At 40.4% G+C, this 25,644-nt stretch overlaps 1 protein-coding gene across 3 annotated transcripts in view; it reads right to left on the bottom strand.

Annotated features, from left to right (window-relative positions):
* Positions 1–25,644, bottom strand: part of Ttbk2 (tau tubulin kinase 2) — a 135,380-nt gene that overhangs the window by 48,962 nt on the left and 60,774 nt on the right. For all 3 annotated transcript variants that reach the window (XM_045156848.1, XM_045156849.1, XM_045156850.1), the window contains 3 exons: positions 19,178–19,251; positions 16,031–16,171; positions 13,793–13,897 (listed from right to left, as the gene is read on the bottom strand). In XM_045156848.1, coding sequence (XP_045012783.1) covers positions 13,793–13,897; positions 16,031–16,171; positions 19,178–19,251 — 320 coding nt within the window. The remainder of the gene's footprint in view (positions 1–13,792; positions 13,898–16,030; positions 16,172–19,177; positions 19,252–25,644) is intronic.

Genomic DNA, 25,644 nt, shown 5'->3' with positions numbered 1-25,644 from the left:
ACATGGGTAGTAGGGAAATGAACCTAGGGTTGTTAGGCCTTAACTGTTGAGCCATCTTTCTTGCCTCATAATTTTCTCAAAATATATTTTATTTATTTATTTTACAGAGGGAGAGAAAGAGAGAGGGGAAGAGGTAGAGAGAGAGAGATTGGTCACTCCAGGGCCTCTGGCCACTGCAAACGAACTGCAGACATAGGCACCACCTTGTACATATAGCCTACGTGGGTACTGGGGCATTGAACCTGGATCCTTAGTCTTTGCAGGCAAACGCCTTAACCACCAGGTCATCTCTCCAGCCCAGCCCCATAATTTTATGTTCTTATTTTATTTACAAGAAGCGAGTGACAAAGAAGACACACAGGGTAACATCATTTTACTTGTGGGCTAAGGAGATTGCTCAGCGGTTAAAAGCACTAGCTTGCAAAGCCTGCTGGACTGGGTTCAATGCCCCAGTACCCATATAAAGTATGATGCATAAGGTGGTACATGCATTTGGAGTTCATTTACAGTGGCAAGAGGCCCTGGGACACCCATATGTTCTCTCTCTCCTTGAAAATACATAAATAAAAATATTGAAAAGATATTTTGGGGACTGGAGGGATGGCTTAGCGTTTAAAACAAAGTACCAAAGTTCAATTCTCCCACATAAACCAGATACACAAGGGGGTGTACACATCTGGAGTTCATTTGCAGCTGCTGGAGGCCCTGGCGCGCCCATTCTTTCTCTCTCTCCCTTTCTCTGTCAAATAAATACATAAATATTTTTGTATTTTTTACTTATTTTTTACAGAAAGACAGAGACAGAAACAGTAAGAGAGGACAGAAAGAAAATAAGGATATGCAGTGTAGGTGCTTTGAAATCATGGGATAAACAGTTTGGAGAAGCACTGGATAGTCCTGGAAGTGGTTGTCCTTCCAGCTGCTTCCAAGGGTACAGTGTTTTTACTGTACCTCCTTGTCCCAGGGCCAGGAAGCCGCTTGATGAGGGCCTTGGAGAACACTTTACGTGCCTGAATCTGAGCTGAAGAGGTACTACACCATAGTCAGAGTCAGCTCTCACAAAGTTTAAACAGCACATGGTAATTTTGTTGTTGTTTTTTTTCAAGATAGTGTCTCATTCTAGCTCCGGCTGATCTGGAATTCACTATGTAGTCTCAGGGTGGCCTTGAATTTACAGTGATCCTCCTGCCTCTGCCTCCCAAGTGCTGGGATTAAAGGTATGCACCACCACACCTGGCTTGGCACATGATAATACTTTTTACTGTTTTTTAAATTTATTTATTTATTAGCAGCAGAGAGAGAGAGAGAGAGAGAGGCAGTGTACCAGGGCCCTTGGCTACTGCAAACGAACTCCAGACGCATGTGCCACCATGTGCACCTGGCTTACATGGGACCTGGAGAATCGAACCTGGCTGAATTTTTAATATGAGTTGCTTGTTTAGGTATAATACAATTTATGTCAGTTAAAGTTATCATGTGGGCTGGAGAGATGGCTTAGCAGTTAAGGTGCTTGTCTGTGAAGCCTAAGAACACATGTTCAAATCTCCAGGTCCCATGTAAGCCAAAGTGATGCAAGCATGCAATGTCACACATGCATATGTCTGGAGTTGGTTCCTGGTGCACCAATGATGACCCCACCCCCTGCCTCTTTCTCTCTCTCTCTCTCAAAAAAAAAAAAAAAAACAGCTGGGCATGGTGTTGCAGGTCTAGATTGCTGTGAATTTGAGGTCAATCTGGAGCTACATAGTAATTTAAAGGTCATCCTGGGCTAAAGTGAGATCCTACCTAGGAAAAAAAAAATTCAAGTTGGATACTTAGTATGTGCCAAGTAAAGTCAAGCATGAATAATTACATGATCCCACCTCTTGGTCAATACAACATTAAATAAAGTATAAACACTTTTATGTGGGCTATAAGGTTTTCCATGATCCAGCATTTACCTCCTTCCATAATAATTTTCTTCTATCACCATTTATTTCTGGCTCAAGACTTGCGATTCTTCAGAATGCCATCTCGCTGCAAGCTCTTTACCTGGCATTAAGGCTTTTGCTCAGATACCGTCTACTCAAAGAACTATTTGTCAGTCTAGTCTAAAGCACCACTTCCTCTACTTGTCACATTTTCATAATAGTTTTTTTAAATATTTTATTTTTTATTCATTAGAGAGAGAGAGGGGGGAGAGAGAGAGAGAATGGGCACGGCAGGGCCTCTAGCCACTACAAATAAACTCCAGATGCATGTGCCACTGGCTTATGTGGGACCTGGAGAATCAAACCTGGGTCCTTAGGCTTTGCAGGCATGTGCCTTAATCACTAAGCCATCTCTCCAGCTCTTCATAATAGTTTTTTCTAACAAAAATCAATTATTTTTAAATTTTTGACTTAGTTATTATCTCTCTTCATTCATTTCACAGGGTGTACTTTATGACAGTAATGTCTTTGACTTGTCATTTTACAAATACAGAAATAGTCTCAGGGTAGCTTGAATGATCACTTAATAAATAACAAAATCAGGTATCAAGTAAGATCTTTCAATGAATTCCAGCCACTTTGCACATCTAGATTTATGTGGGTACTAGGGAGTTAAACCTGGGCCAGCAGGCTTTGCAAGCATCTTTAACCACTGGGCCATGTTTACATATACTATTAATAATCTACTGTTTCATAAGGATTGAACCAGTAACCAGAAGAGTCATAGATGGCTCTATAGCTCAACATGAAAACCTTAAAAATTTGAAAATGGACATTGTAAACCATTTTTATTAGTAGGCTTGTTTTCCAATAAATTCATATTGTCCTCAATAAACTGTCTGTATAGTCGTGTGATGCAACACTTATCTGGCATGCTCTACTGCCTCGGGGTCAATCACTAGTACCACAAACCTCAAAGCCACATGTGTGGGTGAGGTAGAAGGATCCCTGTGATCTGAGGCCAGCCTGCAGCTACACGGTGAGTTCTACCTCACCTTGGGCTAAAGTGAGACCCTACCTCAAGACAAAAAAAAAAAAAAAAAAAACACAAAAACCTCACATGTGCTATTGTACAAGAGTAAGATAAATAGTCAATGTTTTCTTCTTCCATTTACATAGTCTTGTAATCTATGCTGATCTCTTCAAGCTTGTTGTCTAAGTAATGTTTTCATTACTTCCTAAACCTTTTGAATATCTTTATTTTATTATTTATTTATTTGAGAGATATATAAAGAGGCAGAGAGAGAGAAAGTGCAAGGGCCTCTAGCCACTGCAAACAAACTCAAGACACATGTGCCACCTTGTATATTAGCTTAAATGGGTCCTAGGGAATTGAACCTGGATTTTTTGGCTCTGCAAGCAAGCGCCTTAATCACTAAACCACCTCTCTAGCTCCCCTTTGAAGACCTTTAAGACTTAACTGTTCTGGGAAGGGACAATAGCTCACTCATTAAAGAACTTGCCTTAAAAGGATGAGGACCAAGCTGGGCATGGTGGAGCATACCTTTAATCCAAGCACTGGGGAGGCAGAGATCACTATGAGTTTGAGCCCAGCTTTAGACTACACAGTGAATTCCAGGTCAGCCTGGACTAGAGCAAGACCCTCAAAAAACCAAGAGGGGACCAGGCATGGTGGCGCATGCCTTTAATCCCAGCACTTGGGAGGCAGAGGTAGGAGTATCTCTGTGAGTTCAAGGCCACCCAGAGACTACATGGTGGATTCCAGGTCAGCCTAGGCTACAATGATACCCTACCTCAAAAAAAAAACAAAAGCAAAAATAAACCAAGAGGGGGCCAGAGATGGCTCAGCAGTTAAGGTGCTTGCCTGGGAAATCAAAGAACCCAGGTTAAACTCCCTATTACCCACATAAGCTGGATGCACAAGATGGCACATGTGTCTGGAGTTCATTTACAGTGGCTACAGGCTCTGGTATGCCTGTTCTCTCTCTCTACCACCCCCCTCTCACAAACAAATAAATAAATAAATAAGTTTTTTAAAACAACAAGAGGATCTAAGTTTGATCCCTAGTACCCATATAAATGCTGGGCATGGTACACACCTGCAATCACGGTGCTGGGGAGGCAGAGACAGACTCGAGCTCACTGGCTAGCCAGTCCAGCCTAATTGGTGAGTTCCAGGTAAATGAAAGACCCTGCCACAAAAAGAACTGGATGATCTACCAAAGGATGACATATGAAGTTGGTCTCCATACACACATTCATACACACATATATTAATAGATATACACACATAGCACATACATATACATGCAAACAACAAAACAAATATAAAAGAGACAACATTTTTTTGTTGTTGTTCTTTGAGGTAGAAACTCACTCTAGTCCAGGCTAACCTGGAATTCACTATGTAATCTCAGGGAGGCCTCAAACTCATGGTGATCCTCCTACCTCTGCCTCTCAAGTGCTGGGATTAATGGCGTGCATCACCATGCCTGGCTTTTTTTTTTTTTCTAGGTAGAGTTTTGCTTTAGTCCAGACTGACCTGGAATTCATTATGTAGTCTCAGGCTGGCCTCGAACTCATATCGATCTCTGCCTCCACAGTGCTTGGATTAAAGGTGTGCACCACCATGCCCAGCTTTATTTATTTATTTATTAAGGTAAGCTCTCATTCTAGCCAAGACTGACCTGAAGCTCACTCTGTAGCCCAGGCTGGCTTCAGTTTGTGATCCTGCTATCTCAGCCTGCCAAGTGCTGAGATTAAAAGCCTGTGCCACCATGCCTGCCTTATAGCTTATAGCCTGAATTCTTTTTTTTTGGTTTTCCAAAGTAGGGTCTCACTCAAGCCCGGGCTGACCTGGAATTCACTATGTAGTCTCAGGGTAGCCTCGAACTCATGGAGATCCTCCTATCTCTACCTCCCGAATGCTGGGACTAAAGGTGTGTGCCACCACACTCATACACTGAATTCTTAAATTTGATCTCTTTATATTTATAGTATCTAATACCTTAAAATTTCCATTCATACCTTATTAATTTATCTTTCTCTTTGTTGAAATGTTCTAAATTTTCCAGCTTGTTTTCAAAGCTCAGATATTCCATCGTCTCCCTGATTCATTCTATTGGAGAGACTTTCTATACAATGTTTTTTAAAAAACATATTTATTTATTTGAGAGAGGGAGGAAGAGGAAGAAAGAGAGAATGGGTACGCCAGGGCCTCCAGCCACTGCAAATGAACTCCAGACACATGCGTCCCCTTGTGCATATGGTTTATGTAGGTCCTGGAGAATCGAACTCATGCAATCCTCCTGCCTCTGCCTCCCGAGTGCTGGGATTAAAGGAATGTACCACCATGCCTGGCTTTGTGTTTCTTTATTTGTATTTCTTTTTTCTTTGATTTTTTTTCAAGGTAGGGTCACACTCTCTCTAGCCCACACTAACCTAGAACTCACTCTGTAGTCCCAGGCTGGCCCCAAATTCACAGAGAGCCTCCTTGCCTCTGCTTCCTAAGTGCTGGGATTAAATGTGCATGCTACTATGTCCAGCTATATTTATTTATCTTATGTATTTTTAAATTTTTATTTATTTATTTATTGATTGATTTACTTACTTACTTACTTATTTTACTTTTTGGTTTTTTGAGGTAGGGTCTTGCTCTAGCCCAGGCTGACCTGGAATTCACTATGTAGTCTCAGGGTAGCCTCGAACTTGTGGCAATCCTCCTACCTCTGCCTCCTGAGTGTGTGTGCTATCACACCTGGTTATTTTATTATTTTATATCTTATTTTATTGTATTTATTTTCAAGCAGAGAGGGAGACAGAGAAGAGAGACAGAGAGAATGGGCATGCCAGGGCCCCTAGCCACAGCAAACTCCAGACGCATGTGCCCCTTGTACATCTGGCTTATATGGGTCCTGGGGAACCGAACCTGAGTCCTTTGTCTTTGCAGGCAAACACCTTATTAACCGCTAAGCCATCTCTCCAGCCCTTTTATTTTATTTTATTTTATTTTATTTACTGGAGGGAGATAAGTATAGATAGATAGAATGGGTACATCAGGGCCTCTAGCCACTATAAACGAAATCTAGACACATGTGCCACCTTGTGCATCTGGCTGAAGTAGGTACTGGACAACTGAACCTGGGTTCTTAGGTTTCGCAGGCAAGCACCTTAACTGCTAAGCCATCTCTCCAGCCGCTATTTATTTTATTTTATTATATTATTATTTTTTCTTTTTTTTTTTTTAGATAGAATCTTGTTTTAGCTTAGGCTGACCTGTTATTTACTATGTATTCTGATGCAGACCTTGAACTCACAGCAATCCTCATAACTTAGCCACCCAAGTGCTGGAATAAAAGGCATGTACCATCATGCCCAGCTATTTATTTATTTATTTCCAAATTTTTATTTATCGATTTATGAGTGAGAGGAAGAGGCAGAACATATATCCACAAAGAGAAAGAGGGGCAAGGAAGGGATGGGCATACAAATTCTAGATGTATGTAACATCTTGTGCATGTAGCTTATGTGGGAATCGAATCTGGGTCCTTAGACTTTGTAGTAAGGCACCTTAACTGCTGAGCCACCTCTCCAGCCTTATACTTATTTTTTTTTAATGAGAGAGAATGATAATAAATGTACACGCCAGAGCCTCTTGCAGACAACTCCAAACACATATGCCACTTAATGCATCTAGCTTTACATGGGTGCTAGGGAATCAAACCTGGGCTGGTAGGGTTTGAAAACAAGTGTTCATAACTTGCATTTCCCAATTTCCCCAGCCCATTTTTTTTTCTGTTTCATATATTACTGCATTGAAAATTTCACATTTTGGGTTTCTTCAATTCTTGAGTTTCTGTTTATCTACTGTATTCTTAGATGTGTAGATCTAAAGTCTTATTTTCAGGGTAAGAGAGCTCAATGTGCCAGATGTAGCTTCTATATTACTCCCAGATTAACAGCAGGAATGACCCAAACTAACAGATAGACTAAATGAGTATCTCATCTAACAAATCAATATTTTTGCCTTAGAGGGCTAGGTTTTGAATTCTTTCCCTCCCTGGGAATTTTTTTTTTTTCTTTAGCAACCTGCCCTGATACAGAAAGTGCAGTTAGTACCTCCAGCTCAAGTCTATATGCCTGGCTTTGGGGTGAAATTACCTTCATTTTCTTAGCTATCAAATGATAATGAAAACAGGACATACCAAAACCTATGGGATACAATGAAGGCAGTCCTAAGAGGGAAAGTTACAGGTTTAAGTGTCTATATTAAGAAATCAGAGAGGTCACAAGTAAACAATGTTTCACCTTAAGGCCTTGGAAAAAGATGAACAAGGCAAATCAAAAATCAGCAGAGGGCTGGAGAGATGGCTTAGCTGTTAAGGTGCTTACCTGCAAAGCCTAAGGACCCATGTTAGACCCCCCCCAGATCCCACATAAGCCAGATGCACAAGATGATGCATGCACAAGTTTGCATATGTGCACAAGGTGGTACACATGTCTGGAGTTTGATGAAGGTGGCTGGAGGCCCTAATGGGACAATTCTCTCATTCTTGCTTTCGCTCTCTCTCACTTAAAAAAAAAAAAAAAAAAGCCAGTCTGTTGTGCTTGCCTCAAAAAAAAAAAAAAAAAAAAAAAAAAAAAGGGAGGGCTGGAGAAATGGCTTAGGAGTTAAGATGCTTGCCTACAATACCAAAGGACCCAGGTTCAATTCCCCAGGACCCACATAAGCCAGATGTACAAGGTGGCACATGTGTCTAGAGTGCATTTGCAGCAGCTGGAATCCCTGGCAGGTGCACTCTCTCTCCCCCCCGCCACCCCTAGTATTAAAAAAAAAAATCAGGGGCTGGAGAGATGGCACAGCGGTTAAGCGCTTGCCTATGAAGCCTAAGGACCCCGGTTTGAGGCTCGGTTCCCCAGGTCCCACGTTAGCCAGATGCACAAGGGGGCGCACGCATCTGGAGTTCGTTTGCAGAGGCTGGAAGCCCTGGTGCGCCCATTCTCTCTCTCTCTCTCTCTCTGTCTTCCTCTCTGTGTCTGTTGCTCTCAAATAAATAAAAAATTAAAAATTAAAAAAAAATCAGTAGGCAGAAGAAATAATAAAGACTGGGGAAAGTTAATGAAATAAAAACCAAAACAAAAAAAAATACAAAAAATTAAAATTTGTTGTTTTTCTGTAAGGATAAACAAGATTGACGAACTATTAGCAAAACTGGCCAAAAGAGGGCTGGAAGGATGGCTTAGCAGTTAAGGTATTCGTCTGAAATGCCAGAGGACCCAGGTTCAATTCCCAAGGACCCATATAAGACAGATGCAAAGTGGTGCATGCATCTAGAGTTTGTTTGCAGTGGCTGAAGGCCCTGGCACACCTATTCTCTCCCAAATTAAAAAAAAAAAAAAACTGACCAAAAGAAAGAAAGGAGACACAAATTAATAAAATTAGAGATGAAAAGACACTATTACAACAGATACCAATGAAATTCAGAAACTCATAAGGATATACCTTAAGAACATAGACTCCACTAAGTTTGAAAATCTGAAAGAAATGGATGATTTCCTAGAACTATATGACATACCAAAATTAAATAAGATGAGATAAATCATTAAGCAGACCTATACCAAGCAGTATTATCAAAACAGGTATTAAAAAATCTCCCAACTAAAAAGTACAGGATCAAATGGATTCACTGGTGAATTCTACCAGACCTTCAAACTTTTCCATAAAATAGAAAAGGAAGAAGTACTACTAAACTCCTTCTATGAAGGCAGCATTATCCTAAACCAGACAAAGACAGAACAAAAAAGAAAATTACAGACCAATCTCCCTCGTGAACATAGATGCAAAAATTCTGAACAAAATACTATTGAACAGAATACAAGAATACATCAAAAAAGTCATTCAAAGGACCAGGCTGGTCTTATCCCAAAGATGGAGGGATAGTTCAACATATGCAAATCTATACATGTAATACACTATATAAATGGACTGAGGACAAAAACACATGATCATTTCATTAGATGCAGAAAAGGCATTTGACAAACACAACATCTCTTCATGATAAAAGTCCTAAAGAAACTGAGAATAGAAGGAACATATCTCAACATAATAAAGGCTATTTATGACAAACCTATACCCAACAATATTAATGAAGCTTTTACAATAAATTCAGGCACAAGACAAGGGGCCCCACTATCCCCACCTTTATTTAATATAGAATTAGAATGCTTAGCTATTACAGTAAGACAAGAGACACACATAAAAGGGATACAAATTGGAAAGGAAGAGATCAAGTTACCATTATTTGTAGATTATATGATTTTATACATGAAGGACCCCTAAAGACTACCAGCAAACTGTTAGAACTCAAAAACACCTATAGCCATGTAGCAGGATACAAAATAAACACACAGAAGTCAGTAGCCTTCCTATATAACAACAAACATGCTGAGGATGAAATCAAAACATCACTCCCATTCACAAATGACTCAAAAGAAAAAAAAAGTACCTTGGAATAAACCTATCCAAGGAAATGAAGGTCTCTACAATGAAAATTTAAAACACTCAAGACAGAAACTACAGGGCTGGAAAGATGGCTTAGTGGTTAAGGAGCCTGCCTGCAAAGCCAAAGGACCTAGGTTCAATTCCCCAGGACCCATGTAAGCCAGATACACAAGGTGGTACATGAGCCTGGAGCTTATTTGTAATGTCTAGAATCCTTAGGACACCCATTCTCCCTCTTTTTTCTCTCTTTCCCTCCCTTCGCCTCTACTCTCAAATAAGTTAAAAAAAAAAAGACAGAAACTACAGAATATACCAGGAAATGGAAAGATCCTATGTTCTTAGATTTAGAAGAATCAATATTGTGAAAATGTCAATCTTACCAAAAGCAATCTACACATTTAATATAATCCCTATCAAAATTCCGATGGGGAAAAAATTCCGATGGTATTCTTAACCACAATTGAAAAAGCAATGCAAAAATTCATTTGAAAGCACAAAAAACTTGAATAGGGGCAGGAAGGATGGTTTGGCCGTTAAGCTGCTTGTCTGTAAAGCCTAATGACCTGGGTTCAATTCCCCAGTACCCATGTAAAAGCCAGATATACAAGGTGGCACATGCGTCTGGAGTTCATCTGCAATGGCAATAGGTCCTGGTGTGGCCATTCTCTCTCTGCTCCCCCTCTCAAATAAATATGTTCAAACACACACATATATACACACAAATCTTGAATATCTAAAACAATTCTAAGCAAAAAAAAATCATGCTGGTGGTATCACCATACTTGATTTTAAGATATATTACAGAGGCACAGTAGCAAAAACAGCATGGTAATGGCACAGAAACAGACATGTAAATGAATGGAACAGAACAGAGCACCCAGATGTAATCCCAGGTAGCTGTAGTCATCTGATTTTTGACAAAAATATTCACTGGAAAAAGGTAAGCTTCTTTAACAAATGGCACGGAGAAAATTGGATCTCTGTATGTACAAGGATGAAAACAGATTATCTTTCTCCACGCATACAATCAAGTCTAAATGAATGAAAGACCTGAGTATCAGACCTGAAACTCTTAAACTGTTACAGGAAAAAGTAGAGAAAACATTTCAACATGCTGACCTAGGCAACAACTTTCTGAATATCACCCCAGTTACTCAGTGTTAGGTCAGGATAAAATGGAGTTACAGCAGGAGGGAAACAGAGATAAGGAAGTGGGTCATCCACATTCCTCAAGAAATTGCCCAGCCATTAATGATGCCCCATGTCTAGATTTACTGCCCGCCTATCTCTCACTGGGTCAGTACTGGTCTCACCCTATGGCTAATGTAAAAAACAGAGATTTACTGCCCCAACAAAGATATGCCTTCACTTTCTCACCTTCCTCCAAATGAAGAGCCTATAAATCCCACTATCTGTAACCACAAGCTGACTGCTCCACTCTTGAGAGTCAGTCCTGGCAGCTCTTGTCCCACCCATCCCCCCCCCCCAAATAAAAACTTCCATCTTTGACTCAGAGTGCTTTCCATGGTCTTGGTCACTCCTGGACCTTACACTCAGGAAGTAAAACCACTAATCAACCACTAGGATGTCATGAAATTTTTTTCCCTTTTTTTTTTTTGGTAATATTTAAAATATGTATATTTATTTATTTGAGAGAGAGAGAGAGAGAGAATATGGGCATGTCAGGGCATGTAACCACTGCAAACAAACTCCAGATTCATGTGCCACCTTGTGCATATGGCTTTACATGGGCACTAGGGAATCAAACCTGGGTCATTAGGTTTTACAGACAAGTAATTTAACTGCTAGGCCATCTCTCCAGCCCTGACCTCATGAAATTTTAAAAAGCTTTTACACAGCAAAGGACACTGAACATAATAGCAAGGAGGCAACCTACAGAATGGGAGAAAACTGTGCCAGCTCTCCATCTGATAGAGGATTAATATATAGGATATACAAAAACTCAAATCTGTTGGAATAAAAGCTAGCAGTAGAGGCCAGGAAGCTAGAAAGGGGCTATAAGGGAGGGAAGAGATGGCAGGTTATTGTATATATTAAAGTAGAGGAATAGATTACTTGGGATGAATGGCCTAAGTGAGGTCAGGGGAAAGGATTGACTAAGAACACTGGGAAAGGGTTAATCAAAATTTATGATATTATGAATAAGCCATATGAAAACCTACTTCTTTGGATAATGGTACACCCAGAAGCTGTAAATTGCTACTAGAAAAATTTCAGTGCCAGGGGTGGGATACCTGCCAGTGAGCTGTTGACTAGGGAGGTCCCTGATGCCCCCAAAATATTATAGGCCATTGCCAAGGCTTTTTGTTACCCACCAGAACTAGATGGCAAGACCCTACTGCTGAAGAGTCCACATGATGGGACTGCAAGTCACTGAGAAATCAAGCTGAAACTGAGTTGACAATCTATTCCCTATGGGCCAGCTGGAAAAAAGCTATGTTGCATGCAGCCCTATGGGAGATAGAAGTCAGGTGTTGAACAGTAGTGGACCTTGAAAGCCTTAAGACTGGTCAGACATGACAAGTATGCCAACTGGTACAACAGTGACATGTCTGTTATGGGAGAAACCAACCACTCTCTAATTGTATTAGAGGCCCACTCCACAAGAGGAAATACATGTTTGGTACTGGAAACCTAGTCAAAACCTATGGCACCGGAGGTCATGAGCCCTAGGGGAGTTACACTTGCTATTTTCTGGCCAAAGGCATATATTATGCCTACCAGACTGCCCTGTAAGCACGTTTATAAAAATATTTATACCCATATATCAATACTGGTCTCACTTCTGGTTAGAGAAACTTCTCTTTTCAGATAGCAGAGACCACTGGGATAACTCAAAAGTCACCATGGTGCTGAAAAGTAACAGTGGAGTTTTCAGCACTGAGACATCTCTATCACACCTTCTAAGGCTCAGGGTCCATTACTGAAAAGGTGGCAGAAAGAATCTAAGAGCCAAAAGGAGACTGAAGAGATGGCTTAGCAGTTAATGTGCTTGTCTGTGAAGCCTAAGGACTCACATTCAATTCCCTAGTACCCATGTAAGCCAGGTGTGCATGGTAGCACATGTGGCAGGAGTTCATCTGCAGTGTCGGGAGGCCCTAGAGTCCCCGTTCTCTCCTTCTCTCAAATAAATAAATAAAAATATTTAAGAGCTATAAGGGTAGGACTGCTTACAATGCAATCTTCCAGACACAAAATGGCCTTGATATTCATGACCTCACACTGCCTGACACTACTTACACAAGACCATCATAATAGGAGGAAAAGATGATGACATCAAAATAAAAGAGACTAATTGAAAGGGGAGGGGTTTTGATGGAGGGTATATGTGAGAGGGGTAAAATGGAGGTGGGGGAGGGATTATCATTGTTTATTGTCTATAAGGTACCTGTCAATGAAAAGTTAAAGCAATAAAAAGTAAATTAAAACTCACAACAGGGCATGTAAAGAAATAGGAGAGTTACAAAAATGGCTCAGAGGTTAACTGCATTTCCTTTGTAAGCATGAGGACATCAGTGAGTCTAAGTCCACCAGAGTTTGAATCTCCAGATTCCAATAGATGGGTGTGACCATGTGCATTTGCAACCCTAGCCCCACAGAGGAACAGAGATTGCAGGAGCCTCTCAGGCAGAAGAGCAATAGAACAGAACAATGTCATTCAGCATGGGCTACCATAGGGTCCTTAGGTTTCACAGGCAAGTGCCTTAACTGCTAAGCCATCTCTTCAGTCCAACTTTATTATTTTTTAAAAGTATAATTTAAAATAAGATTTATTAAGATCATTTCATAATATAATTATAAAATCTACATGACACTTCTTAGATAATGTCCATCTTTTATTTTTTTTTTTAATATGTGTTTTTTAAAGCCAGGTGTAGTGGTGCACACTTTTAGTCCCAGTACTCGGGAGGCACAGGTAGAATTGCTGTGAGTTCAAGGTCACCATGAGACTACATAGTGAATGCCAGGTCAGCCTGAGCTACAGTGAAACCCTACCTCAAAAAACCAAAATAAATAAATAAACAAAAATTTATATATATATTTGAAAGAGAAAGAGAGAGAATGAGAGTGGGCACACCAGGGCCTCCAGCCACTGCAAACAAACTCCAGATGCATGTGCCACCTGGCTTTTCATGGGTTCTGTGGTCCTTTCACTTCGCAGGCAAGCGACTTAACTGCTAATCCAGCCTTCCAGTCCAACATCCATCTTTTCTTCACTGAGCTACATCCACAGACATACAGAACATTCATTCTAATGTATAAGTAGCATTTCTTTAGAATGACACTATGAACAGTAAGTTAATTCTCAAATACTTAACAATAATATGAAAAGTCTTACTGGTCTGACGTCACCACAGGAATTGGTAAATTGTCTGGCCAAGCCAAAATCAAGCATGAAACATTTCCTACATGTACTGGGGAAGCGTCCCATGGCGAAGTTTGACTAGAAAAATGAAGATGGAAATATATACATTCTTGTAAATACTCAGACCTTACACATTTTACTTTTACTTTATCTTAATCCTTCTATTTAAAGTATATAACATAGCTGGTATAGAACTCACAGTGATCCTTCTACTTCTGCTTCCCAAGTGCTGGGATTAAAGGCGTATACCACTACACCCACCACGACCATGCTCTTTTTTTGTTTGTTTGTTTTTTTGTTTTTTGAGGTAGAGTGTCATTTAGCCCATGCTGACCTGGCATTCACTATGCAATCTCAGGATGGCCTCGAACTCACAGCGATCCTCCTACCTCTGCCTCCCAAGTGCTAGGATTAAAGGCATACGCCACCATGCTTGGCCCATGCTTTTTACTAGATATTAATATTTAGATTTGTTATTGGTTCTATTAATGCCTACCATCAAGTGAATTTTGGGTATAAATGAATAAACAATTGAATAGTTGCACAAAGTACAACACAGATTTAACGAAATTTAGAAATCTAAGTTTCTTAAAACTCACTGCTTAATGAAAGAAACTGGAGATAGGCAAAAAAAGAAAAATCAAAACATAGCTCAGAAACTTAAAAGAATTTTCATTACTTCTCTGTCTTTTGGTTAAGATCAGGTATGAAAGAATTTCTGATAAGCATCATAAAGCTAAATTTTTATTATCTAAAATTAAAATTACAATTTAAGGAAAACAATTTGCATTCATCCCTTTAAAAGTGTAGGTATTGTATTATATTACAGCAATCCCAGCACTTGAGAAACAGAGGCAAAGAGGAACAGAAGTTCAAGGCAAACCTCAGTTACACAACAGTTAAGTTCCAGGCCAGCTTAGGCTACAAAAGACTCTCAAAAAAAAAAAAAAAAAATCAACATAATATGTAAATAGCTACAAGTATGCAAAGATGAATATGTAAGTAGGGGAATCTATGAAGATAAAATCCAAACTGTTGCAGTTTTTAGAAAAATACCATTTTATTACTGAAGCTTTCTGATGAAATGGAAACTATTCTTTTTTTTTTTTTTTTTTTTTTGATTTTTCGAGGTAGGGTCTCACTCTAGCCCAGGCTGACCTGGAATTCACTAAGGAGTCTCAGGGTGGCCTCAAACTCATGGCGATCCTCCTATCTCTGCCTCCCGAGTGCTGGGATTAAAGGCGTGTGCCACCACGCCCAGCGGAAACTATTCTTTGATTATTAGATTTCTTAAATAATCGCAGATATGCTAGAGCAAGAGAAGTGCCTATACAGCATCAAAATTAACTGAGTGTCATGTTAGTTTCTATTTTCATGTAAACTATTTTAGAAATGCTGTAATAATTGATGGTTACACTTTCAAAGACACCAACATTGGTCAAATTTGTAATACATACAGCATGTCAGAAATAGGTAATTTCCCCTCAAGAACAATAAAACAATATGATGGAAACAATGATTTTTAAGAAAAACAGTATAAAAAACAAACAAAAACCCACTATGTGTCCATAATAGCGCTCAGGAGAAAAATGAAGTCTTTCATAGTTGACAGTTTCTTGTAAGTATAATTGGTGACTTGGAAAGTAAGAGGACATAGTATGAACAACTGGCATCAGAAAAGCTAAAACCCAAATAATATGCATGTAAGGTTGAGTAATAAGCAATATTAACACATATAACTGTCAATCATAATAAGTGTCAATCATCAAGTGGTTATAATTTGGCCAGCAAGCAACATCCCATGGCTTGAGAAAAGCTGCTGAAAGCAGGTTGTAGTTTGTAAATTACCACTTTAAAAACCTTGAAAGATCTGGGCATGGGGGTACACACCTTTAATTCCAGCACTGGGGAGGCCAAGGTTGGAAGATGGCTGTCAGTTTGAAGCCAGTCTGACAATACAGAGTGAGTTCCAGGTCAGCCTGGGCTAGAGGGAGACTCTACTTCAAAAACAAGCAAAAAATAACTAACAAACCCCAAAACCCTAAAGGGTAAGTTACATTTCTGCCTCCAGGGCTTGATAAAAAATTAATTATTTCTTTGTATTCAACCACAGCAAATACAGAAAACTACATTCATAATTAATTCTGTCCTCATATAACATGAGATGTAGAAACAAAATCATTCTGTGTTTATGTTGGAAAAGGCCCCTACCGGTTTGATGTCTCGGTGCAGGAATCCCACAGAATGGATGCTTTCAATAGATTCCAGAATCTGTCTCCCCAGACGAAGAGTAGTGCTAACAGTGAACGTGCCCCGTGACTGGCTACGGCGAAGATCTGCCAGATTCCGACCCTGTGGAATCAGATGATTATTTCTTAAAAAGTTTTGTTTATTTTTCTGCAAGCAGAGGGGAGAGATAAGAGAGAAGAGAGGCAGAGAGAATGGACATGCCAGGACCACCAGCTGCTGCAAACAAACTTCAGACACATGTGGCTCTGATCATCTGACTTTTCATGGGTACTAGGGAATTGAATCTATATTGTTAGGCTGTGCAGGCAAGTACCTTTCCTTAACTGCTAAGCCATCTCTCCAGCCCCAGAATATTATTTTTAAATCTGACCTTAAAATGTGTTAAGACTGAAAAGTTGTTCATTTGCCATTAAAAATGTTATGACGGAGCTGGGTGTGGTGGCACATGCCTTTAATCCCAGCACTCAGGAGGCAGAGGTAGGAGGATTGCCGTGAGTTCGAGGCCACCCTGAGACTCCATAGTGAATTCTAGGTCAGCCTGGGCTAGAGTGAGACCCTACCTCAAAAAACCAAAAAAAAAAAAAAAAAATTATGACTGGAATGGAGGAATGGCTTAGCAGTTAAGGCACTTGCCTGCAAAGCCAAAGGACACAGGATTAATTCACCCATAAGCCAGATGCACTAGGTGGCGCATGCTTCTGGAGTTTATTTGCAGCAGCTGAAGGCCCTGATGCGCTCATATTCACTCTGCCTCTTTTTTCTCTCTCTCAAATAAATAAAATAAAAATTAAAAATTTGGATCCAGGCATGGTGGTGCACGCCTTTAATGCCAGCACCCAGGAAGCAGAAGTAGAAGGATTGCTGTGAGTATGAGGCCACTCTGAAACCACACAGTGAATTTTAGGTCAGCCTGGACTACAGTAAGATCCTACCTTGAAACCCCCCCAAAAAAAATTATAAATAAATAAAAATAAATTTTTAAATTACAAAACAAAATGGAATGATTTGGGGCTGGAGAGATGGCTTAGCAGTTAAGGCGCTTATCTACAAAGCCTAAAGACTCATGTTCAATTCTCCAGATCCCACATAGTCAGATGCACAAGGTGACACAAGCTTGCAATGTTGCAACGCGTAGTGCGCACAAAATGACACATGCATCTGGAGTTTGGCTTGCAGTGGCTGAAGGCTCTAGTGTGCCAAAGTCTCTCTCTCTCTCCCTCATTAAAAAAAAAAAAAAAAACTATATATAACTTGGTCTGGAGAGATGGCTCAATATTTAAGGTACTTCACTGCAAAGACTAATGACCTGGGTTCAAGTCCTCAATACCCACATAAAGCCAGATGCACAAGGTGGTACATGCATCTGGTGTTCGTCTGCACTGGCAAGAGGCCCTGGTGGGCCCGTTCTCTTATTCTCTATGTCTATCTCTCTTCTCTTTCTCTCTCTCAGCTTGCACATAAATAAATGAGAACATTTTAGGCTTCACAGGCAAGCATTTGAAGAGCATAGCGAGGCGAACTACAAACTCTAGTACCTCCCAATGAGCATATATATAAGGGGGATGAAATATTCCAGTTTATTTTAAATATTTAGGGTATCACATCTCTAATATACCACATCATCTAATACAAATAGTTCATTTTTGAAAAAGTAATAAATTCTTACGTTACTTAAGCACCCTTCAAAATAAAATACTAATTACTATTCAAGTTATCAAATAGTTTAAAATTATAATAAAGTCTAGAGCCTTTTACAAATCCTTTTTAAAACCGCAGTTTTGGGCTGGAGCGATGGCTCAGCAATTAAGGAACTTAGCTTCAAAATCTAAGGACCAAGGTTCAGTTACCCCATACCCAGATGCACAAAGTAGAACAAGCATCTAGAGTTCATTTACGGAAAGGGAGGGGAGTAGAAGGGAAGGGAGGGAAGGGGAAGGGAAGGAAGGGGAAGGGAAGGGAAAAGAAAGGAAAGGGAAGGCATTTTTCATATAGCAGTATGCAAGTAATTTAATTCCTCTCACATTATTCTACAGATTTAACAAGATCCTAATGCAACTACAAATAGATTTTTTTTCTCACTAATAAAAATGTATAGCTGGGGCTGGAGAGATGGCTTAGCGGTTAAGCGCTTGCCTGTGAAGCCTAAGGACCCCGGTTCGAGGCTCGGTTCCTCAGGTCCCATGTTAGCCGGATGCACAAGGGGCGCACGCGTCTGGAGTTCGTTTGCAGAGGCTGGAAGCCCTGGCGCACCCATTCTCTCTCTCTCCCTCTATCTGTCTTTCTCTCTGTGTCTGTCGCTGTCAAATAAATAAATAAAAAATTTAAAAAAAAATGTATAGCTGGAAGTGGTGGACACAGGCCTATAACCCCAGCACTCAGGATGCAGAAACAGGAGAACTGCTGAAAATTCAAAGCCAATCTGATCTACATAGTACTACCCAGCTAGGACTACAGAAGACCCTGACTCATAAACCGAGGGGGAAAAAAAAAAGAAGAAAAAAGTGGGGAGGGGAAGTGAGGAGGAGTGAGAAAATAATAAAATGAATCTCCACATCTTACCCAAAACTCAGAACAAGCAATTATTAGCCAGGCATGGTGGCACACATACCAATGTTCCCAGCACTTGGGGAAGTGGAGGGAGGAGAATCAGGAGTTCAAGGTCATTGTTGGCTACCCACTGGAGGCCAGCCTATAGTACAAGACCCTGTCTCAAAACAAAACAAGCCAGTAATAGCCTAAAGACAAAACTAGTGATTTCTCCATTATCACAAGAATACAATAATATATATTATTTGTATTATATCATATCATATATATTCACTGTAACTGGGTACTTTGATCAAAACTGAAAGATTTAAAACATTTTATTTATTTGAGAGAGAGAGAGTGTGTGTGTGTATGTGTGTGTGTGTTTCTATGTGTGTGTATGGGCACATCAGGGTCTTTTGTCACTGCAAACAAACACTAAACACTTGCTCCACTTTTTGTGTCTAATTTTATGTGGATGGCTAGAAAATTGACCCAGGACAGCAGGCATGTTTACCCACTGAGCCTTCTCCCCAGTCCCAAACTAAAAGATTTTTAAGATAGATTTTCAAGGTAACATACCTGTAACTGCATGACCACATAGTTGAACCGATCATTCCGCCCACAGCCAATAAATCTACAAACATGGTCTTTCCCTGGATGAAAAGTAAGAAGAGTGGAAAAGGATATATTATGGTTTCTCTTTTGAAAAGTAATTTGGTTTTCTGCATAGTACTTCATGATTTAATATAAAATATATAGAATATCTTCACACCTGAAGGAAATTTATAGTATTTAAAAGTTTACCCAACCATTCCTAGGTCCTGCATAGCTCCTTGTGTAGTCAGGTAAATGTTACATTAATAAGCAAATAAATGAACAAGAGAACAATAGTGATTTATTTTGAAAGGAAAAGATTTAATAGGTCATATAGAGTAACCTGCTCAGATAGAATGATTAAAACACAGAACAACAGTAAGAACTGTTAGAAATAGAAACAATAAATTTGTGCATCTGGCTTATGTGGGTCCTGGAGAGTCAAACCGGGATCCTTTGATTTTGCAGGCAAATGCCTTAACCACTAAGCCATCTCTCCAGCCTGACTCCTTAGGATTTAAAAAAGTCTGCACGTATGTGGGGGTAATATGTGTGTGGTATATGCATGCATGTGCTGACATGGTGCCTGTGTGCTCACTTACCCTAAGCACCAATGGGGGCAACTGCAGGGGCCAAAGAAGCGTGAGGTGTCCCACATCTCTTACTGATCCCTGTGCTTGCCACTCTTTCTTAAGCCCTAGTGCTTCTCCAGTCTGTTCCCCCACCCCCCCATAGGACCAGGATTACATGTGTGGCCACACACACCTGTGGATGTGAGTCCTGGGGAAAAACTCTAGTGTTCTCTCAGGCCTTCTCAGGTCCTTATGCTTGCCAGGAAGTACTCTTACCCACTGAGCCATTTCTCCAGCCCCCTCCTCACAACCTTTCTTTTCTTTTTTTTTTTTTTCAGGATAGGGTTTTATTCTAGTCCAGGCTGACCTGGAATTCACTGTGTAGTCTCAGAGTGGCCTTGAATTCATGGTGATCCTCCTACCTCTGCCTCCCAAGTGCTGGGATTAAAGGCGTGCACCACCATACCCGGCTTCTCCAACCCTTTTTTGATTTTTTTTTTTTTAATAGAAAATAAGAGATTATGTGACCATGGCCCAGGAACACAGATTTATTTAAATTACCCCAAATTCCATGTCTCAAGGTAAAAAAAAAAATTAGAAAACCCTTTTATTTCTTGTTGAGAACTTTAATGTATGATGAACATAAATGTAATTTGATTGTGTTCCTGTCATATTATCCTCTTTGTCCCCTCCCCCCCCCCATTCTCCTGAGGACTTCCCCATTCCCAGGGACAAACAAACTCCAGGTGCATGTGCCACCTTGTGAATCTGGCTTAAGTGGGTACTGGGGAATCCAGCCTTGAAACGAAGTCCTTAGACTTCACAAGCAAGCACTTAAATGCTAAGCCATCTCTCCAGCCCCCTAAATTTTTTAAAATTTCTTAGAGAGAGAGAGAGAGAGAGAGAGAGAGAGAGAGAGAGGGGGGGGGAATAAGAATGGGCATGACAGGGCCTCTAGCCACTGCGAAGAACTCCAGATGCTGGCTTATGTGGCATCTGGGGACTGGAACCTGGGTGCTTAGGTTTCACAGGCAAGCACCTTAACTGCTAAGCCATCTCTCCAGCTTTGCTTTTCATTTTGATGAGTACTGGGGTCTCCCTGATATTTGCCACTCTTGGGGGGATTCTATGCTGAGTAGTCTGGTCAACTGGCTCTGGGTAGGTAGCCTAGATGCATCTCCTGTTTTTTAATTTTTGAAACAGGGTTATGCTATATATATGGTCTAGGCTGGCCTAGATATCTCAATCTTCCTGCTTTTACCTCCTAAGGGTTGGGATTATAAACCTGCAACCACATTCCAGGGTAAGATTGTCAAAATGTATGATCACATCATTTACAAATAGTTTTTTTTATTTTTTTACAATTTCAAGAATTTTTATTCAAACCAACATTCATACAATTTATTTTCTTCTAATCTGGATGCCTTTTATTTCATTTCCTTGCCTCTCTATCCTATGTAGAACCTCAAATTGAGAATGTCTACTATTACTCCATTTGAGTAAAAGTGGTGAGAGGAGATCTGAGGAGTAAACACTGAATCTCTTCTGAGTCAACTGCAGATTTTTCATAGATACTCTTACCAGGTTGAAGAAATTCCTTTCTGGACCTTGTTTGTTAAATATTTTATCATAGCCGGGCATGGTGACGCACACCTTTAATCCCAGCACTCGGGAGGCAGAGGTAGGAGGAACGCTGTGAGTTCGAGGCCACCCTGAGACTACATAGTGAATTCCAGGTCAGCCTGAGCCAGAGTGAGACCCTACCTTGAAAAAAAAAAAAAAAAAAAATTTATCATGAAGACGTATTAAGAGTTTATTAAATCTATTTTGTCGGTAAACACAAAAAATTATAACTACTGTGGGGCATGGTGACATAAGCCTTTAAAATCCTAGCACTCAGGAGGCAGGGGTAGGAGAAATGCTGTGAGTTTGAGGCCAGCCTGGAACTATAGAGTGAGTTCCAGGTCAGCCTGTGCTAGAGTGAGACTCTACCTCAAAAAACATATATAATTAGGGGTTTTGTCCCTCATTTTACTAATACATTCTATTATGTTGATTTTCATGTACTGAAGCAACCTCCAATTCTGGGAACAACAGATACCTAGCTACGTATATAATCCTTTTATAATTTTTTAAATTTTATTTGCAAGGAGAGAGAGACGGAGGGAGGGAAGGAGAGAATGTGTGATCAGGGCCCTCTGCCACTGCAAATTCTACAGATGCATGTACCACTTTGTGCTTTACGTGGGTACTAGAGAAGTAAACCCAGGCCATCAGGCTTTGTTAGCCAGTGCCTTATCACTGAGCCATGTTTCCAGCCTTGTAAAATTCCTTTTGTGTATCCCTTTTTGTGTGGTGGTACTGTGCTGAGAATTTTGATATCTATACTCATGATACTGGCTCCTGATTATCATAGTACAGATTTCAGTATGCTGCCTGTAGTGGTTTGACTCAGGTGTTCCTCATAAACTTAGGTGCTCTGAATGCTAGGTTCCCAGCTGATGGAGATTTGTAAGAGGGCCTATGGGTAATATAGACAGCTTCCTCTTGCCAGTGTTCAGCACACTCTCCTATTGCTGTTGTCCATCTGATGTTGCCCAGGAAGTGATGTCTACCCTCTGCTCGTGCCATTGTTTTCCCCTGCCATCATGAAGCTTCCCCTAGAGTCTGTAAGCCAAAATAAACCTTTTTTCCCACAAGCTGCTCCTGGTCAGGTGTTTTCTGCCAGCAATGTGAACCTGACTGAAACACTGCCCAAAGCTGTATGTATTGAAATATAGTACTCACCATGGGTTATTAAGTAGGTGGAAACTTACCGTGATAATATTGTTTAGTGACAAGGCCATTGGGAGGTGACTAGCATTATGTAAGAACTTTAGGGAAGAGTTTCCATGGCTGAACCCTGAGGGGTTTTTAGAGGAGACTAGAATGTATACATATACACCTAAGCTCGCTGCCTCTTAGATGTGATGTCCTGAACCACCTCAGGTCTCTGCCAGCAAGAAGAGCATCACTAGATGCAGCCCACTAACTTTATAGCTCCATAACCATTAGCTAAAATGAACCCCATGTCTTTAAACATCCATTCTACACTATTATTAGCAATAGAAAGTAAGAAAGTCAAGCTAAGAAACTAGTTTTCTTCTTTTGTTTTGTCTACTGAGACAAGTGTCTCAGACTGTACCCCAGGTCAGATTGAAACTCACAAAGATGCTCTTGCCTCCGCTTTCCAAGTGCTGGAATTACAGATATGAGCTACCTTTTCTTGTGATATCTCTGTCTAGTTTATTAATTTTTAAAATTTATTTATTTGAGAGAGAGGGAAAAACAGAGAGAGAGAGAGAGAGAGAGAGAGAGAGAGGCAGACACAGAGAGAAATAGAAAGAGAGAAAATGGGAGTTCCAGGGCCTCCAGCCACTGTAAACAAACTCCAGACACAAGCACCATTTGTGCAAATGGCTTACATGGGTACTGGGGAATCGAACCTGGGTCCTTAGGCTTCACAGGCAATCACCCCAACCGCTTAGCCATCTCTCCAGTCTCTTTGTCTAGTTTTGGTATCAGTGGAAAACACACTTGTAGAATCAAAAAATTAAGGGTCCTATTTATTTATTTGGAATGTTTTGTAAAGAATTGCTATTAATTTTCTTTTAACCCAAGTGACCTGTTCAGTATATTATTTTAAATAGACAGAAAGCTACAAAACAAAACAATCTGTGAACAGAAAAGACTACTATTAAAAATGACAGGGCTGGAAAGATGGCTTAGTGGTTAAGGTATTTGCCTGCAAGGCCAAAGGACCTCCGTTCAATTCCCTAGGACCTACTTAAGCCAGATGCACAAGGGGGCTTATGCATCTGGAGTTTATTAGCAGTGGCTGGAGGCCCTGGTACACCTTCTCATTCTCTCTCTCTCTCAAATAAATAAATAAAATATATTTCAAAAAAAGAATGGCTAAGAGGATAAATGCGTTCATATGGAGATGATGAGGATGAGACACAGAGTAAGGGACAAACTGATTAAGCCAAATGTGCACAAGATGATGCATGCACAAGGTTACATATGCACACAAAGCGGCACATACATCTGCAGCTCAATTACAGTGCTGGAGGTTATATTGCTCCAATTCTCTCTCTCTCTCATGTACACACATGCTCTCTCACATAAATTTGGCTTCTTCCAAAAAAAAATATGTGACCACTTGAAACTAGTTTCTTTTACTCAGAATTAAGCGTTCCAGATTTATTCAAGCTGTTTAAAGTAACTGTTCATTCTTTCATATTGCTGAGTATCCTTCCATGGTAAGGTTATACCACAAATTATACATTCCTTTATTTATTTATTATTTATTTGGGGGTTTTCAATGTATGGTCTCGCTCTAGCCCAGGCTGACCTGGAATTTACTACATAGTCTTAGGGTGACCTCAAACTCATGCTTGCCTCCCAAATGATGGGTCTAAAAGCATGTGCTACCACACCAGGCTTATATACTCTCTTTTAAAGGATATATTTTGGCAATTAAAAATAATGCTACCCAGACATGATGCCAGTAATCCCAGGCCTCAGGAGGTTGAAACAACTGCTGTGAGTTCCACACTAGCCTGTGCTACATAGCAAAACCCTGTCTCACAAAAAAGAGGAGGAGGGAGGGACAGAAGAAGAAAAAAGGCTTTGGGTGTTATAAATTTCAGGTACGTTTCATATGAATATAAATTTTCATTTATCTTTTTTAAATTTGGAGGAGGGAGCAGTGCCAGCAGGTTGACATGGATACAGGGGAATTAAACCTGGGCTGACAGGCTTTGCAAATAAGTACCTTAAACCACTGAGCCATCTCCTCCAGCCCTTAAAATTTTCTTTCTTTTTTTGTTTGTATGTTTGTTTTGTGGTAGGGTCTCACCCTAGCCCAGGCTGACCTGGAATTCACTATGGAGTCTCAGGGTGGCCTCAGACTCATGGTGATCCGCCTACCTCTGCCTGCTGAGTGCTGGGATTAAAAGCGTGTGCCACCATGCCAGGCTTAAATTTTCATTTCCTGTGGGTAAGTACTATGCAGTTAGCTTCAAACTTGTGATCCTCTTACTTCAGCTTCCTGAACACTGGGATTTTAAGGGTGTGACACCACGCCAAGCAAAAGGCTTTATTTGTGGGACTGATAAGCCACTGGTAGCTCCAATTTAACATATGGTGTGGAACTGTTCCCTAGAGGCGCCATATTCACCAAATTTGTTTGTATCATGTGTGAGGGTTCCCGCGGCTCTGTGTCCTTAGAAACACTTGACATGATTAGCAGTTTTAATTTAAACTATTCAAATGGCATGCAGTAGAATCTCACTTTGCATTTTCCTAATGTTTAATTCTGTTAAACATCTTTTCAGTTGGGCGTGGTGGCGCACGCCTTTAATTTCAGCACTCAGGGAAGCAGAGTCCAAGGCCACCCTGAGACTCCATAGTGAATTCCAGGTCAGCCTGGGCTAGGGTGAGACCCTACCTCAAAAAAAACCAGAAAGAAAAAAAAAAATCTTTTCATGAGTTGCTTTTCTACATCCTTTATAAAAGTACCTGCCAAAATCTATTAAATATTTTCTTTAAAATATTTCTTTTCTTTTTTGTTTTTTCGAGGTAGGGTCTCATGCCAGCCCAGGCTGACCTGGAATTCCCTATGTAGTCTTCAGCTGGCCTCGAACTCATGACAATCCTCCTGTCTCTGCCTCCCAAGACTGGGATTAAAGTTATGTGGCAACACACCTAGCATTTCTTTTCTTTTTTAATAGTTTTATTTGTTTATTTGAGAGACAAAGAGGGAGACACTAAGTATGGGCACACCAGGACCTCCTAGTACTGCAGATGCATGCACCACTTTGTGCATCTGGCTTTACG

Source organism: Jaculus jaculus, chromosome 8 (assembly GCF_020740685.1).
Source record: "Jaculus jaculus isolate mJacJac1 chromosome 8, mJacJac1.mat.Y.cur, whole genome shotgun sequence".
NCBI lineage: Eukaryota > Metazoa > Chordata > Mammalia > Rodentia > Dipodidae > Jaculus > Jaculus jaculus.
Note: the sequence above shows the minus strand (reverse complement) of the source record. Positions and strands in the feature narration are given on the sequence as shown.